The 19,773-nt window shown below is 38.6% G+C and overlaps 1 protein-coding gene across 1 annotated transcript in view; it reads right to left on the bottom strand.

The window, feature by feature from the left end:
• The window catches only part of LOC137273372 (LIM/homeobox protein Lhx9-like), a 57,367-nt gene extending 37,797 nt beyond the window's left edge, over positions 1–19,570 (bottom strand). The window contains exons 1-3 of the mRNA XM_067805992.1: positions 19,191–19,570; positions 14,216–14,427; positions 4,544–4,881 (exon numbers count right to left, since the gene is read on the bottom strand). Of these exons, the coding sequence (XP_067662093.1) occupies positions 4,544–4,881; positions 14,216–14,427; positions 19,191–19,295 (655 nt within the window). The 5' untranslated portion in view covers positions 19,296–19,570. The remainder of the gene's footprint in view (positions 1–4,543; positions 4,882–14,215; positions 14,428–19,190) is intronic.
• Positions 19,571–19,773: the final 203 nt, after the last annotated feature.

Consider the following 19,773-nt stretch of genomic DNA (forward strand, 5'->3'; position numbering starts at 1 on the left):
TGACAAATCCTATATTCTTAATTAATCATTCATCACACTTTTCACCGAACATTGACCCTACATATCAGAAATTCGACAACAACCTCATCCGTCTTAAATACAGTCAAACGTTCAATCGTAAATGTAATCAAACGCATATAAGATACACGAACAGATAAACAATTTTTTACTAAATTTCGCGACCGCGACCGGCTTCTATCTCGGTATTAGGCGCACAAAGCGTTTGAGTATTAAATACATGTATTAGGTTCATTTTGCTAAGGGCACTTTTTTAAGCATTCCTGTTAATATTCTTGACATTTCAAATTTGTCCATGTAATCCTATGACCCAGCTACTGATCTGCATTTGAGTCGCCCCGGAAGCGATACTATCGGAATGAGTAGTCTGTTTGTTTTTAATGCGCATGTCAATCAAATTTCGTTTCCGCACCCATTTCGAATTTATAATACTCTCAACATTTAACGTTATCTTCTCAGTTCCCGTTCCCGTATGAATATCGATTCCAACTTTTTATCTAATTCGACAAAGCGCAAACACGCCATGATGCTATCAGGAGAGGTGTTTAAAGAAACGTTTATATTCTGCAGCTGGGACCAATAACATCTCAAGGAACTGCGAATCCTTTGGAATTTAATGTTTATATCAGAAGAATAGTCGTCAACCATTTTGGGTCTCCTAAAACGAAAATAGATCTGAAAACATATTACCAGATTCCTTTAGCCAACCATGGGCGTTCATTTTGGACGAAAACAGGTTAATAGCTATAGCCTTTTTTGTTGTGAACTTCCAGCTTTAATACGTGATATTTCGAGCATGCTGGTGTCTCGAACCAACTTCTCTCTTCATATAATCCTACAATTTTCCGTTTTTGTATTTGCATTTAGGAAAAACACCACTTTCAGTTATTGGCACGTGTTTACTAAGGCAGTTAGAGGTCTTGAATGTATCGAATATTCGACTAATATCCTCCACAGGAGATGATACGTGTTTATGTGGGCACAAAACTACGATTATTAGGAACTTGCAGTCCGTGATATCCAGTGTTGTTTATAATGACTCTGTAAGACAAAGCTGATCGCACCCAACTTCAGTGGGTCTTCATTTGTTCGGAGGGTGGGCAAGCGGACTAGTTGGCGATCATATGTGCCCTGAGGCTTTAGCATTTGTTCCACACAATGGTTTAAGCTTTTGACTCGTAAAAGAAAACAAACGTATATCACAACTTACGAACAAATCACAACAAACTTAATCGTTCTTTAATCTCAGGCACTTGCCACTATGAAGGAATATGTCACGTTAGGAAATCTTATATTAAGCCCATTATACAAATAGTAGACTAACACTTAGTTTCTGAATGTATATAAGTTAATTGTAACAAATAAACCCATTTAAATTGAAAAGGAACCCAAGGCAGAGCAGAGATTCAGAACGTGGGGAAATCTAGATTTGCTTCTTTTAGGGATCTAACATTGCAGGGAGTGCTTGGCTGTTGGGAAAATAACATGATTCAGGGATTGTGAGACATACTATACAAATAGCTCGACGTGAATAGCTGCAAGACTGATGATGTGGCGGTAAGCAATACTCACTCACTCACTCAGTCTTGAGTCTCCACGCAAAGGCCTGTGAACACTTTCTTTTGGAACTCTCTATGGACACACAACAGGCCGCTCATCGTGGATACATTTTGAAGAAACTAGTCGTGATATGTCCCGTTATAGTGACTATTTGTAGTCGAAATGTCATGGTTACACAGCTATAGCTCACCTGGTCAAGCGGAAGTTGAAAGTTGCAACACACGTGAAAGGTGTCATTTGTTTCATAAGATATTTATCTTATGGTACGAACCGACTGATGTGTGTTGTCGAATACCTATGATTTAGACTGACTGTAATGGCTAAATAATGCCGAGACCTGAAAAACTTAATTCTTTTTATATCACACTATGCACACGCCAAAGTGTGGCAAGATTACTTATTTTAAATATTTGGAAATGATTTTATCATTTTATTCCTCTATTAATTGCCAAGATACGTTGAAAGATTTTACGACAGTTATATTAAACAATCGGTTTTAATTGCTCTGGAACTAAAAGGCAGTAATTGTGGCTACTGTCCAGTATAGCGAGGTTGCTATGGACATACCTTCGCTTATTGTACCCGAACAAGGACATCGGAACGAATCCCTTTTATACCATAAATATTTTGGAATATTCATATTTTAAAATTAAAATTATATTCTAAATCTTTCTGCTTTTCACGCACAATACAAAAGCGCACATTAATTAATATCCCACGTTTCGATCTTTCAAGCATGATTCATTCAATATTTCATGTGAAACCGGACTAAATTGAAGTAATGAATGTGTTAAATTTACGATTAACCCTCCATGCACCGCGGCCGTTGATTATCCGTTGATTACTGGTCACAACTGATCCTAATTAATTGCTTTAACCTGTTTTATCATACCAATAATTATTGGATTATTGAGGCACGAAGAGAGCAGCAGCGTGGGCAAATGAACGTCTGTCAATTTCATTGTCAGAGGGTTGTTAATTAGTTTGGCCTAACAGCTTTAGGAAGATTAATTTAGGATTTATGTGGAAAATCTGTTCACGAATTGTGAAGCTATTTGCCTCTGAAACAACAACAAAAAAATCATAGCCACAGTCACATTTGTACTTTTGCCTAGACGAATTAATGAGATGATGTTTTTTGATGAGAGAGAATAACTTATATGAAACAAAAAATAAATGTTTGTATGTCTGGAAGTTTAAGGTCAGAAGTAATCCATTTCAAGTCAGAGCATTATATGTTGTTTCATAACTAACATAGCGTCATGTAAATCGTCAATAAATGTCATTTTTTGTGAGTGTGTGTGTGTTTGTGTGTGAAATATTGAAAAATATTACGTAACGAGGTACGGATAAACTGAAGTCGACAAATAACTCAACCTTTGAATCTCTGAATCTTGGGAGTTCCCGTAGGTGGGCTACATTGATAATACTCTTAACGTCTCATTAATACCGGTGTTTAAGTGAGCTTTGGGTCCAGTTTACGTAACAACACACGCGATATTCACCGTACTACTTCAGAAGTCTGACAAATAATCTTAAGATTTAAACCAAGCGTGAAAGATAAACTTGACAGGTCGAACAGTGAGCGCTAATCTTGTCAAACGAGCACAACCCATATCAGAGGCAGGGAGGCTTGGTCCCTTCACCGCTGGACAATTGCGGTATCCTGCCGCGCAAGAAATGAGCCCCGATTATTCACCTTTGGGAACCCGCTCCTGAAGTAGTATTTACGATGAGAGGTAAGAAGACTCTTTAAGGATGGACAAAGGATTCTGATGTTGATCGGAGACGGTTATTTGTGGCCAATGGCTTGAAATAGTTCACCCATTGCCACATTGCTAATAGACCTTTAAAGACGCCTGACGACTCCATTGCGTATTGTCCCTCCTTTCAGCATTTCTCGATGGCAAAGTTTGATAAAAGCTTTCCTCGGATAGGATTAAAACTTCAAAGCCGAGCTTGTGTTGGTATTTGGACAACCTGTTTTGGCGAAACTAGCATCAATGGTATGGCTTTTAGGTTGTGACATCTGCAGCAAAGTAATTGAGTCGAAGAGTGGAGAACTGTTGAGGTCATTTATGAAACATTTTGTCATCGATTTCCACAGCGCAGGTGGCCTTTGACTTCAGCGTTGAAGTGTGAGAAAAACCAATCCATTTGGCATTTGAGGACACCGTTGGAATGCAAGACAAAGCGGAGCCCAGAATATACATACTGTAATTGGCATGCATTTGGCGACATGTTTGTACGACTTATTCAAATACTATGAACTGTGTTTTTGTATTAGTATTTAATAACTTTGCAAGTTCCAATCATTTTATTATTCTATCTTGAAATAAAGACTATGTATTGTTATTCTTGGATACCTATATAGCGCACATATCAACACAAATAGTAATGTTCAAGCCGCTGGTATTTGAACTAACAGGATCCACATTCAAACCAACAAGGCCACTTTCTAACCAACATGATCCACTTCCTAACCAACAAGCTCCACATTCTAACCAACAGGATCCACATTCTAACCAACAAGGTCCACATTCTGACCAACAGGATCCATATTCTAGCCAACAAGGTCCACATTCCCACAAAGAGGACCCACATTCTAACCACACCTTTCTCAATACAACCGGCCATCATGTCAAATAATGAAAGACTTGGGGCTTTCTTATACGAAGTATATCATGCAGTTATTTTCCCTTCCGCCACGTTCTGCCTCCAATGCTGAAGCGCTAAATGAAGAGCAAGTGGAGCTTTGCTCAGGTTCTGAATCGCACTGGGACTCTTCGGTCAATTATTGGATTCAAAGACTAAGTGTTACTCTAGAAATCTCCAGAATTCATTTATATCAATGTTCATCCAGTACATGTGAAATTGCACGACGAGTATTTTCATTGCAACGCCTTCAGGATGTAGATTAAATTGATCTGAAGCAAAAGTACAACAACCAGATAATGTGGCTTACCCATTGACGGACATCCCTCGAGCTCTGGACATGGACTCTTCCGTTTGCGTGGCCTTCCTTTCTGGACCGCGCCAACTCCGTTATAATAGGGAATATTTGGTCCACCGAGTTCCGGCGACAGACTTTGCAAATACTCTCCTTGAAATATGATTTCATAGTCTGTTCTACAGTAAACAAGGTGATCTTTCATTCCGAATTGTTCGCCTGGTGTCAAAGCTCGGTTGCACGAACTACACGTGAAACATGAGAGGTGATACACTAGGTCACGTGCTCTCATAACAAGTTCGTTGGCGGCAATTCCAAGATGACAGCGCGAGCATCTCTTTATTCCGAATCTCCTGAAACAGAAACGAAAGGTTAAGGTTTTGCAAAATAATGTTCACGATGGGTGCTGTTCCGGGTTCTAATTAGACTCATCTTGAACCCGTTCTTGAAATGTACGTAGGTGAATGTTCGTGCTCTTGAATAAACATCTGACATAAAATCGATAAGCGTCTTCGGTATGTGTCACAATGAAATCAATGACTGATGAATATCAAAGCATAACCTCCAAAACTAATCAAATAAGATACCAGTCGGCATTACATTAAAAGGCACGACGTTTGTTTGATTTCATGTCAACTGACCTAACATATTCATATTTTTGAGAAAACAGTTCCAGTTTCTTATTTTTTAGCTGGAACACCAACAGTCAACCAATTTTTGTCATGTTTTTTATGGTTCTTACCTAAACGTCCTCAAATACTCCGCAAATAATCTCGCTGATGGGGCAGACTGTTAATCAATAACACTTTTCACATGCTGGTATCAAGCATTATAATAAACATACTCACATTATCACAACCTCGATAGCATTAAATACTGAAAACATTATATGGAAAGAGGGCTATCATAGGCGATCTTTAAACGCCAGTAAAGTCAATATTGAATACGACGACAAATTAAACACAGCCCTTTCTCTCATTGACAAATATTATGGAGTTGCGTGCTCTTTTCCAGCGGCAAATGAGTAGTTGTGTGTGAACTGCCGGCGAAACGGACACGGTAATAACTGAGGTGGCTGTGGCTGCCGTCAGATGACCGTTACTTATGTCAAGTCACATGTCGATTTCACAGGGAAAGCGTTTGTCGTGGTCTGATGACGTTGTAAGGGTGAATGTTAAACATGTATATCATGGCCATGATGAGATGATGACGCTGATGATGATGATGATGATGATGATATATCGTTGATAGCAATGGATTACCATTACAGCCACCACTGCAACTTCGATTACTACAGCAACAGCAACTACTACAGCTACTGCTGCTGCTACTACAGCTACTATTACTACTACAACTACTACTGCTGCTGCTACTGTCACCTCGAGATTTGTGACCCGACTGTAGCCCCTGCTGCTGATGGGAAGATGAATGACATTATTTTCCTTACATATTTATTTATGTCTGATGCCAAAATCAACTGGATGTAGAGCGAACCCTGAATATTACACGAAGCTTCCGCGACCTGCCCTAACGACAAGACAACAACACCCGCCGTTGGTTGGCATTACAAAACATTATAAAAACATCATGACAACGTGAACGCAGCCGTTGTTTCAAGTGGTTAATATTTCATACAATTATAATGTTTACTGTATTGACATGACATAAACTGATTACTATCTCGTTGTCTGTACAGGACAATGATAATAATTCAAAGCACATAATCTTCATGAAATTGACAAAGATTCACACTGTACGAGACGTGACAGTTAATAACACCCCCTGATCAGAATTACATCGATTGTCAACGACAGGAATCAGTGCAACGTTACGAAACTTACATTGTGAAAGTGACATCATTTGAAATCTACATGCAATCGATCACTTTATGGGAAATACGGACCTGGAGCTTCCAGCCACGTCCAGTGAAATTGACACATTTCACAGCAGCGTGTATCGGAAAACACAGCTCCATCGTCATGAATGAAATTGACCAGGCTAGCATGATTAAACAACGCGATCGAGTTGACAAACAGACAAACATAGTCTTTTATTACACGTGATTGACGTATGGCGAACCTGACCAAGGGTTGCGGTCTATGAATTCATTCTGGTGCAGAACAACGTACAGAAAATCGTTTGGTTTAAAAAAAGAACTCGAGATACATTATTGTGTACCTGTTGCACATACAACATTCTTTATACCGGAGAATAAGACTTTCCGAGGATTATTATTAAATTTATTCATGGGGAACCTTACACACGTGTTCTGATGAGTCGGATTATTTATTAATGTATGGGGCATAATTACAAAATTATTCGAATACTCCATTGTCGTTATTATCAAATGGAATGTGTCTCATTCGTGTGCTTTCATCATTACCAGAGAGAACATCACAAGTGCTGGTCCTACATTCCAATATATCTATCCCCTCTCCCACCTCTCGTTCTCCCCCCTTTTATTTTCTCCGTCGTTTGTATCGTTACTAATTTAAATACATAAGACATCTACGAATTGTTCGAAAAAGAATGCAGTTATATTAAAAGCGATTTCAAATTGTAACTTCGACCAAACTGTTTCTCTAAAGTTTATGTTGAGTCAAGAAGAGAACGCTAATCACACAGTATTCCAACGCACTGTCAAGTGAGAATGATATATTGATTTAACCTATACGTTGTTATTGATATACTCAAAAATATACTTGATAGCACATCTTATGGGATTTTTAGACCAATATTTCTTGCATTTCTGTGGAAAGGAAATCCACTGCCAGTGGGACGACAGTGAAATATGTCTTGCAGGTGGGTTTATGACAGAGGTTGTGTATTTCAGAACACATATTGTCCCACAAACTCCCGGGACACATATTGGGAGACATATTTCTCGCATATGTTCCCCCACCCACCGCATCTGCCTTCGACAGGAGAATAATCCAACATGGCGGAAGTTGACGTCTGCTGTTGGGTAAAATGGAGAAAGAAGCAGACGTGCGGAAAAGCCTATCTGGACTGGTAGAAGTTGACGGATGATAATGCGTACAAACTCTCTTCCAGAGTGCATAACATTCTTGTAGATATTTTTAAATGCAGCGTATTTATACATGGAATTCGATCCAAATATATGCTGGCGAAGTGTTAAAGCATAAGCATTATGTCAGGTGTTCAGCAACTGAAGTTCTACTTGATGTTTACTTTAAAAAACAATGGGGCGAAAAAATGGAATTCTCATACAAGTTTCCTCTATCTATCTATCTATCTATCTATCTATCTATCTATCTATCTGTCTGTCTGTCTGTCTGTCTGTCTGTCTGTCTGTCTGTCTGTCTGTCTATCTATCTATCTCATTTGCTCAGATGATAATGGTGGAGATGATGAACAAGATGATGCTGTGTCAGCGTCCATTCCATTTTCATATCCCTGGGGGAAAATACACAACGTTGTCTGCGTGACTCCAGCGAGTTAGCACTCACATCAGTGTTTCATTCTCCCGGGTACCCATGTACAGCTTGGTAAAGTGAGGGTTATTGCGAAAAGACATCACTTGTCTACGGTGAAGGCAGTTGCAACATACACCCAAGGGTTGGACAGGATCAAAGACTAAAAACTCATCGGGGTCCCCCTGACGAACTCCTTCACCCATGCACTTCCTCTCCGCCAACATTTTTGCTCGTCTTTGTTTGATCCGTAATCTGTACGCAGCACACCATAAATTTAAGTACCGCAATACACTGAGTTGCAGAAGTCTTTAAGTTATTAAATTATGACTTCTAACAAATATAGATGTAAATATCCCCCGATCAGACTGGCGTCCTTATGTACAGTCCACGTATCTACATGTGCTTCTTTAAAGGATAGAATCACGATACATCCATTGTCTTAGCATTCAGTACAGCTCTGAAACAATGCTAACTGCATGGCATTGTATGTGTCGGAACAAGAGGAAACAAACATATTTCACAGTTAGTGAGTGAATTGGTTTTATCCTGAACGATATCAGTCATATCATGTGCCTATGATGTAAACGGTTCAAGCGACTAAGACCCTAGACATTTACCGCTTCTGTTACATCTTAAGTACGAACATGGCAAAATGACATGTAAATTTGCTACTATAATCGTTTAGCATCTCGGATTCGCACCGGTAGCACTTGACAGCTGGTTGACATTAGCTTTTTTTACTGTTACGAAATACAAATTTGTTATTAAGTAAAGAAATCTTTCTTCCTATATAAATTCTCATCAATCATTGTTGTGTCAGTGTGAACTTTAATAATCGAAATCTGTAAATACCAACGTCAGTGGATGAGTTCAGATGAATCAGATTCGACCGTCACCCTCTTCTCTAAATAACCTCACTGTCAACGTCAGTATCGGAGTTTTGATGTGACAACCTGGCAGTAAGGGGATCGAAAATTTAGCTTTGGTAATAAATGAGATTTTAACCTTTAATATGTTATACATATTTACACATATATGTATATTTTACGACAGCTGTTTATACATATAACTAACCTCACCCCTATATCCCTGAACCAATGGTGACCTAACGCCATATTGTACCACACTCGCTGGTCTTTCTTACTTTAGGTTATTTATTGCTTGGACGTACTACTTTGATGTTAAGCATCAGGTTAATTTACCTTATCTTTAAACTATTTACCTTGATTCATAATTTTTTCCACGCTAAATTACAACCATACATCGAAATCAGAAAAGTTTGAGAAAATTCAAAACTGTTTACAATTCAAAATTCGGAATAAATATTACTCCCAAATCCATTTCCTTTGAGAATTCAGGGACAATTTGACAAATTTGTTTAAGTTTGAACATTTTATTACTAAGAATGCAACAAAAACTGTTGGCACTGTAGAATCTAATAGAAACCGGTTGGTTTTCTCTGCATGGGGCACGCGTTAGGGGAACTTAGGAGGACCCGCTCTTTGAGGAGGGAGGGGGAGAAATCCGAACGCCGCACGTGCAGTGGAGCCCACGTGGGATGGCTTTGCTTGCCAAAATGTTTGCCAAAGTCTTGAGAGTTTGGGAGAAAGTACTTGAAATCTTCAAGGGGTCTTGTCGTCATTTCTATCTTGAAAGCTCGCGAATTTTCGTGAAAAAGATTTTCAAGCATTCTTCTTTGAGTTTCTTTTGTAACTGAAGTTAGGCTTAGGTTTCGCCAGAATGGTTTTGTCTGGTATTTCGTAATTATTATTTGTCCCGTTATGAAATCAGTTTTGTACCAGAACACGTGTTCCGAATGTGAACGTTGGCTACAAGCGGAGAAGTGAAAGAGAGAAGTTTGAATAATATTTCACTCTAACACTGAGTCGACAATATTATGAGTAATTCAGGCGCATAAACACCGAAGTTATACAGCTGTTTATCATGGCCTTTGTTAGATTCTAGCACGAAGAAAGCACTCAAATAAAATGAATCTTACCTAACAGTAAAATTCAACGATGCCTTAAGATATTGAAATACTAAATATTTCAGCTTACTGTCTTGGCTTCATCCCTATCTCGTTACTCCGATATAAAATTCTCTTTTTATGTTTTAATTATTCACACGCGTACTGTAAACACGAGTTAGGGTTTCATGTAAAATGCATCAAAACCGCTAAATGTATTGTCTACGGACCCCTATGAAGAAATCACGGATGACAGAGAGGACATCTTAGGTCAATACCCGCATGCAGTGGAACAATGATCGTCTAGTTAAACACGCTGAGTTAACCCGTTTTTAACAATACCAGAATAGCTATATCGATAGAATGATTAATAAAAGCTACAGCTTCGCGTCGGTTCTAGCACAATAGCGTCCGATTTGCCCCGCATTGTCTATTAATTATTTAAGTAGATTCAATCGGAATCTTTGATATCAAAGCACGTCTTGTGTTCTCTGAACGATAGCAGATACTTCGGTAAGGTTATAAGAGATACGTTTGATGTAATTACTGATGAAATCCATAAATAAACAAAGTTTCTTCTTTGCTGATTATACGGGGTTATTCGATAAAATTCAAGCCGTGGCACAGTCTATTCAACCATATCATAAATAATTCTGGCTGTTCATGCATTGTATAAACACCGCTATACTATCTGGTCTAAGAGAAGAGACGGCAAATACGACACGCCGAAAATCGACTCGTGGTTTTCCTACGCGGGCTTTTCTCAACCGTAAAGCGGTTCGATTGTTGTAATCGATCGTGTCGGATCGATCGGGTGATCAAACAGGCGGATGGAGCTAAACTACTTGAGATATTGGGACTTCAGGCTAGGGTTTGCAACACAAGTGATACAGAGTCCTCATGGCGTCTTTGATGCCGACAGTGAGTGAGTTTGAGGAGCCGTATTCCGGAACGATGTCGTGATGCCGGATATATCTGTACCTATGTTGGACAATTATCCGGGAATGCTGAATACGCGTGGCGTCATCTGTCGTCAAATCTTACACATACTTTAGAACACCTTTAAAACTAATGGAGAAAAATGTTAATGATGGCAATTACTACAAGCAATATTTTATGTATCGCAAACATGTCAATAATTTACTTTAAAACCCTATTTTGACATAAATCAATAAATAATATCTTACAGTATTGAACTTTTATTCTCTTTAGATTAAGTCAAAATATTACGTGTCATTTAGGTTAATGCAGTGTGATAACGTATTTAGCATATGGGTGTAACGACATATCACAAAACACGTCTGGCATACCAACTTAAGATTCCCTGCAATTATCCATTGTTAAATGGGTTCACCATGGCAACCGATCTATAAGATTTTTATTGGAAAATTAGACCATCCTCTCGTGCACAATCAAGCCATGGAGCGCATATGGTTTCGATCAGCTGGGCTATCGCTCATCACTGTACGTAAGCAGTTTTCAGGCAAACAGTATCCAACAAAACCGTTCCTCGCAAGCAGAGAGGAAAAGATGGTAAACCGTTTAGTGTCAGTGAAATCTTGAATTCGAATTAAAATGCACGTGGTCGCTGCCGGGTTTAGACAGTGAAAGAAAAGACCTAAAAATGTAGAAAGATATTTTCATCATTTGAGGGGAATGGAAACAAAAACTGTATTTACTTTTTCCGTGAGTTTGGGTGATGGGTGGACCTCTTGCGTCCGTAAACATGGCGGCCAGTCGAGAAATGTGAAAATATCAGTTGAGACATTTCTCAGTGAAGGAATTCTGGAATGATGACTGACAGCGGGAAAAGGTTTCTCGAAGTGTCAAAATAAACGTTAAATATGCTCAGAGGACATACGATAATTGCAATGACCAAATGATGGTGCACTTTAGTGGCATTTTGTGTGAAAAAAGGATACGGAAGTCAACATGTTTGTTTGATACTGAGAAGAAATGTGTTGAGAAAATATTCCAGAATGTAAGCAGATCCACTGAGATCTTCGTAAGCTCAGTGTTTTCACCCGTGTGTAAAAAGTGAAAACAACCAAAACTATTATTTACTTGCAAATAGTTATAGATGTGCGTCAGGACAATCCCACTTAGTGCTGTCAATAGAACTATACATGTGGTTGTAATATAGCAAGAGAATAGAATTATATGAACATGCCAACAATATGCATGTTGAGTCGTCAGCGCTCGTAAACACTATAACTGAAGTGTTGTATTGTCGATTAAACATCCGTAATATACTTGAGAAGTGTGTATTCAATAATCACACTTACAGAACAGTTAGTGGGCCAATGGCTTGTATCAACGACACAAGATATTTGTCCAGTAAGTGATGTAATGAAATGAAGAAAATTGCTGTAATAAAGTTTCCATTCTCGATGTAAACAGAGTCAAGGGTTAGGAAATACCTTACATTGGCCATGGATATGAATGTTTATTGTCAACACTGCCCCACCCCCCACCCCCCACCCCCCCACCCCCTTCCACACACACACACACACACACACACACAGAGAAAGAGAAAGAGAGAGAGAGACATACGAGCACACACATACACACATTATTTAGTATATTTCATCAATGAACGCATTCAAAGTTTAAAGACAATTTTCTGGTCATGTTAAACAAATTTCAAGATCACATAAGAAATCACCTGGAATATAAAACTATTCATGATGATGAACAGTGGTATTTCGAGATCAAACCTTATCCACTGGTCCATCCGTTGGGTTGTGGAGAAGGCACATTTTACACATTTATCCTAAAGCTCTGTCTGGTCTATAAATCATTATAAATCTCTCCGGTATTAAATTGTTCGCTTTAACCGTACCCCTTTCTATCAGAGCCTTTCGTCAGCGGTAAAAATCAACTACTAGTTACGAAAGGATTATCCAATGCTATAATTTGTTTTGTAGTCTCTTCCCAAGCAAGCGGGTCTTCTTCCCCACTGCGATCTAGTGTGAAAACTCGGTGCAGTGTCGTGTGACGGCGTCGCTCGAGCCTCGCGAGCCTTACATGCAATTATGAAACCATTAACGCGCAACCGGAAAATTAATTTGTTTTGATTGGCAGATTACAACGCAAGGTTATTGTTAAGCTCTTTACAATGCGTTCTGATGCGCCTAGAAAAGCAAGCTTCGGTGTCAGCCGAATCCAATATCATCACCACAAGCGGAAAGGGAGACCTGGAGAATATTACCAACACCGTGAGGAGTTTGTCGATTTGTAATTCCGCAATAGGGAAGGTTTAAAGTAATTACGTAGGGAATCCATGTATCATTACTTGTTCATTGATGTATTATCTGATTACTACAGGAGGACTTAATTCGAAACGTCAGCAGGAAAATACAAACATTCCTGCTTAAGTGATATGAGTATTTCAGATGGTACTACTGTTTTGGGATCAGGTATAACTCGAGTTTGATAAATTACAATAAGCAATTATTAATAGAAGGAACAGGTATAATAAGACCTCGTTACTACGGACACCCATAATTCTGAACGTTAGTTTGGTTCAGCGTATATCCACAAATTCATTTGTCAATATTGTCAAGATTTCGTTCTGTCAATATTTATGATAATGGTACCGCTGTTTGGGGTTCACTTATAAGTCGGTTTTGCTAAATTACAATACTGTTTGTTTACAGAAGGAACAGGCAAAACTGGACCTCTATATTACGGGCACACGGCATTCCGAACGTTAGCTCGGTTCATGGTATATCCACAGATTCATTTGTCAATATTGTCAAGATTTCGTTTTGTTGTCAGTCCTTTTTGATAACAATTATTGGCTCCTGAGTTATCTATTAAAACAAATATGAAATATATTTCATACTGACATAAGGAATCAGAGTAGGGTATTTTTCATATGTACACTCGTAACAAAGCAAAGAAGTAGGCTCCAGGGTCATACAGAGTGGAACAAAATTGCCACCTGCTAAAATCTGGAATAAAATTGTTAAATCAAAATGCCCTTGAGAAGTTAATCGCTTGTGTGAAGGATACACCCGACTCAATAAACTGAGTTCATTTTAAAGGGAAAGTATGTAACAGAAATACATAATGAACGTATATTTCTCATCATTTATTGATAAATCGTTGAATTCAATTATAACATATGAAAATGAAGGAATGCCCTGACAGTGAGTGTAGCAGAAAGTAAAACATTCCCGTTGCTAATTCGATCCAATGTCAGACTGCTTGAGTCATCTCGAATAATATTGTTTAAGGGTCATAACACATGAGTATGAAAATATATGTTAATCTTCCTACCTATAATAATCCTCTTTGCAGTAGATGAGACCATCCCGGGCAAAACATGTAAGTTCAGAATCGAGTCTGAATTTACAATCGCTGCATTTTAAACAGGACACGTGCCACTGCTTGTCTACGGCCAGCAGGTAGTAACGTTCAACGATGCGACCACCACAGCCGGCACAGACGCCGGGCAAGTCGTCACCGGTGTTGTTCAGGGGCATCTGATGCTGAAAACATAACAGGTAGACCTTAAAGAAAACTGGCATTTCAACATTTTTAATTGCATAAAAAATAAATATACAAATAAATAATATCACACATGTGATTCAAGTGTATACCTTGAACAGAGCTGACATCACAACAGCCGTACGTGTCTGTGTCATATTTGGAGAGAGAGAGAGAGAGGGAGAGAGAGAGAGAGAGAGAGAGAACGAGAGAGAGAGAGGTTTTCGTAAATGTAACTTATGTAATTTATGTGTCATGTGAGACATATAGGAATACGCAGTATGCCTGAACATCTTAGGAGTATAAAATAAACAAAACATATGGACAAGAAACAAATATCACTACAAAAACAACAACACCTCATCAGAAAACCACATCAAAGACGTACTACTATTGAAATACACATATCTATATGTATACACAGTATAAACAGTTACCGGTGCTTCATTCAATTACCTTTATTATTAATAACATGTTTACTCAACAAGAATTCAATAGTATCACAATGTCTACATTGTACATGAGGTGTTCGTGTTTCATAAGTGTTTGATTATATTAGTTTGAATGTCGTAAACTTTGTTTCCTGATATTTAAAGGTATGGATGTAGGTATCTGACACGTAGGAAACATACAATATGTTATTATGTCTTATGAAAAGATAATTTCTTAGACACAACAACGCATGATGAAACGTGTAAACATTATATGCCCGTTACCCTCCAGAAAGACAAAGCAGTCTAGTCACACCAAAGTTATAATTTTACTTATTGACGCCAATTACAAAAGTGTATTTTGTCGAAATATCCATTTAGTAAATAACTTTTCCATGGGGTATAGACACATTTGTATAATCACCATATGCCTTGTGTATTGTCATATGCAATTTTCCAAACAATTACAAGAAAAATTCAGAAATACCTTGTCAGAATATCATTGCTGATTGTTAACAACAGTTTGATCATTGCGAAGATACATATATTCATGAACATATTTTGTAGCGATGTGCTATCACGTGTGGGTTTACATAGTGAACCTGGCCCATTGAATCATTGGCATATATACAGGAACTTCCATAAACTGTTACGTTGCATTACTAAGCGTGTTATATTCTGTTATATCAACAAAACGCAGTATGACTGAATAGCACATACAGGCCATATCAGGAATTGAAAATTTGTAGCTGCGCTCCTGTTTAACGTTGCCCGTGTGCGATTTTTCAGATTTGAATCTAAATTATTTAAACTCTAAATAAAGTTTTAATTTATTCGTTCGATTGCCGAATAAGTTTGTTATAAAGGTGATTCATTTTACACCTGGTATTAGCAAGTTTGACACGATACCAGATCCTGAAGACATTTGACACATGAACGTGAAATGAGTGTGAAAATTGAAGTTGAAATGATAGAGAGCTCAGAATATTCGTTCCGCAAATTCGTTTTCTTTTTACTATAACACACATGGAAAGTTGCCAAATTAAAAGAGGATACCCACTGGAGGTTTTTCAAATACATCAATGACATCGCACATATGTAGTAAAAAGTAACCATAATCCCACGCACTCAAACCATGAAAGAAAGGCATAATCAGAAAGTGTATTTTGAAGTTCTTCATCAGCATTACTATTCTTTTCGTGAAAATACATTTCTTTTTACACTAAGGACCATTTCAGGAAAAGAAACGACATGTATAATTTTAAAGTGATTAACTGATCAACTGCCTACAAAATTCCTTATCACAAAAGTAAATATCACATAAAGACGTTCTTGATTATACACCAGCGTCCGGCCCGGAATCACCTAAAATGATATACATTTCACAGCATATTTCTTTGTTGGGAAGCAGAAATTGACGACCTGTAGATATAACTGATCGGCCATAGTACAACCGACAATCCTACCATTGAAAGAGATTGATAGATATGCGTACTGAAGAGATCGGATTTCCCCCATGTGTCGGCGCTTTGGCCTGTTATATAAACTCCCATCCAAATCCGTCCCTCCCCATCGCATACCGGCTAATGTCCCCGGCGTCGTCCCCCCTCCCCTCTCCATCCCGACCCACGACATGCTTTGTGAAGATCTGAAGGATAGATGATACCAGAAATATCACGCTGTGAAAATCACACAGTTGTCCATTGCAAATATAATACTCCAGAACAAGCGAAAAGACAGCTTTCAAGGCGCGTTATAAATTTGTAAAGTTGAAGTTTAATCTGAGAGCAAAGCAGTTATGAAATCCGACAGACCAAAAAGTTTAAACAACGAAGTGTAAATTAAGCGTTTCCTAGTTTTTTTAGACAGGACATTTTCCAAGCAAATAACCTGTTTTGACTAACTCACAGGCTGAAGTCTCTACACCATGTTCAATAATTTACCCTCTTTATCCGTAATTTCCTGGGGTGAAGCTTTTGACGACCCGTCAACCAAGCAATGAAATGTATGAAAGCTTGTCATTCGTAAAGGTAACTGTTATAAACGGTGTTTGTTTGGAGACTGAAATGTGCATTCTTGGTCATGTATATTTCAGCAAGTGACAAGTGCGTGTCTATAGCTGTCACTGGCGGTGAAAATTACACGTTTCGGGTATAAACAATGAATCAAACGAATAGTGTAATTATCGTTGGTTCCGAACACAATCAACTTTGGTTTCCTTATTTGATGACATCTCATAAATGCTTGGGGTGCCATAAGACTGATTAGTAAACTGTTTTGGAAAATATGTGTCAATAAAACCTCTTTGTAATTTATTTACCGGTTGTCAAAATTTCTTTACATAATAAACTTTCAAAAGTGATATCATTCTGGAATTAAAAGTACGTTCTATCTATAGCTTTTTACAGTTATTTATCATGATCTGTAGCGAGGTAATACCTCAATCAATAATATTTTTAATGAATTATTCTTAAAATCAGATGTATCGACTGTTTGCATGTGATTGTAATTGTGAACATGTGCACTAATATTTACGATTCTTGTACCAATATGGAGCGTGTTGACTCAATAAAAGGAAAGGTTATGACTTGAATATACACACGAACAAGGACAAGTGTTCCCTTCAACAGTCGTATTAAAAAACCCTTTGAAAATGAATCTCAATCAAAGATTTTCACAGGCTGCATAATTTCACAGCTGTCAATGAGAAAAATATATTCCCATCTCCGTTAAGAGCAGGTGCTTACCGTTTGCTCAACACGATACAAATGAATTTCACTCAATATCAAGCAAGCTTGCAGCTTTGACGTGTTTTATCGGAGAGAAAAGGGATTACATTGCGCTTGGATTACTTGTCGATTTCACCTAGAAGCGTGACAGAAACAAAATTGCAGTCAAACAGAGCAAATAACACACTTTGCATCTTCCCTCAATATGTACAGGTATCAACTGAGCTGTAATAGTCTGAATTATACACATTGCACCTTTAGAAAGTCATGTACACTTCAGTACTTAACGAAAATTGTACTTAGCCGTAGTTGCGTTGAATTTTTTGAAAATAAATTCAACTGGAACAGATTTTGAAGAAATGTTACAATTTGTTCATCTAATTCATTACAGTAAATCTAAGTAGATTCGATAAGTTTGGTTTGGAATAATTCAATTCTATAATAGCTAAGTGTGAATTACATGCAAGCAAACAAACCGTTTCAACAAATGAATTAAGATATGTTATCTGTGCTACAAAGGGTAGTATAACTGTCAGGGACCACGTGCTTTTTTAATGATAAATACCCGCCTAAATGAAATAAATGAAACAATGATTTACAACAAGTCATTTAATTAAATAAATGCTTTTATTTTATTTTAAAACCGTGATTTCTATTTGTATGCACAAGTAAACATCCTTGTTATCCAATTTGCCAACTATAACAATATATGGTTACAATGCTTATCCAAATTAGACCAACTTCTCGTCATATTTATACCTTCATACCAATGCATAATAAAAATTGGAATGCCAGAATTAACAAGCAAGACTGTAAGTAAATATAAACATAACCCGAAGTAAACATAAACAATCCGGAGTTTTGAGTTGAAATAATTGGTTGCATTGAGTACTGCAGGATTCAGCCTAGATTGGAGTACCGGTAAATGCTACTGTTTATCGATGCTTTAAACTATCGCGTATCGGCAATTGCAGCCGTCTGTATCGAGCTAAGGATAGGGAACCCTAGCCCCCTAAGGACACAAGACGGAAGCAGTTACCATCCTCCAATCCATCACTTGGGCCGTACCCAGATGGGAGAATTTGCTCAAGACCGCAGAGATAGCCAGAAAATGATTTCCAGCAAAGTCCGATACTCCGAAATCAGGACCATGTGCCTTGATTTGTAATGCCAGTTGACGTGACAATTTGGTCCTAATGTCTAAGCTATGCTTGTTACGACAACTGAGAGATAGTGCGAATTGCTAGGAAGGGTGAACGATGATATTTTTCTAGGGTTATACGGCGAAGTTTTGGCGGTGAAAATAAACAGATAAACACGTGCATTTCCTGAGACATATGCGGTGCTACCTAGTAGCTGTACCCAAAACCTATCTGCCCTTATCCTTGAAACACAGGTGGGGCTTACACGTGCATGTGCGAATGCTTTGGAAACGGGGTTCTGAGAGTGTGCAGTCGCGATGCTAAGTCTAGTGTGAAACTGTATCTTGCAGCTGTATAGGGGGTGTCATCTGTCAGAGTTTGTGGTATGTACGCAAGCATATCTCAAGATACAAACACAAGACTCGGATGAAAGATTCCCGGAGTTTCCAGGAAGTTACCTTACCCTTGTTGTGACGTGACAATCCAGTGCTAAACTGTCTGGGGAAACGGTCCGGCTTTGAAACTCTCCCGATCCCTCATGGGTTTGGAGGATAGTTTTTTCCACCATGCCGATGTTGGTGTGTCCACGAAGGGGTATCCAACAGTCCCCGGGGACGACTGCGTGAGACACGGGACCCAGCTCGAACAGGAGTCCCACCCTCCGAGAAGAATCCCCACACTACTGACACAAGGAACGTCCGTCCAACTATTGCAACACTTCCCTGCGTTGGGAACACAGAATACCACTGCAGCGTTGTCAACACTGTCGATTTCGCCGGTAAAAACCTATTTGTTTTGGGACAGTGAAAGCGGGTGCACCGCCGGTTCAACTGAATGTGGATTGTTTAGAAATGGACTTACACTAGTTTTTGTCAAGGGCCGTGTTCTATGCTAGCACTTTACGATCACAATAAAAGGGGAGGGGCACACCAGGCACTTGCTTTGCTGGTGTGCCACTGTTCAGATCGCGCTTCGCGCGGCAGGGTCCGCTCTCATTGGTCGATAACACCCAGCGCCGTCCTGATTGGATAATTGCATGAAATCTG

Source organism: Haliotis asinina, chromosome 2 (assembly GCF_037392515.1).
Source record: "Haliotis asinina isolate JCU_RB_2024 chromosome 2, JCU_Hal_asi_v2, whole genome shotgun sequence".
NCBI lineage: Eukaryota > Metazoa > Mollusca > Gastropoda > Lepetellida > Haliotidae > Haliotis > Haliotis asinina.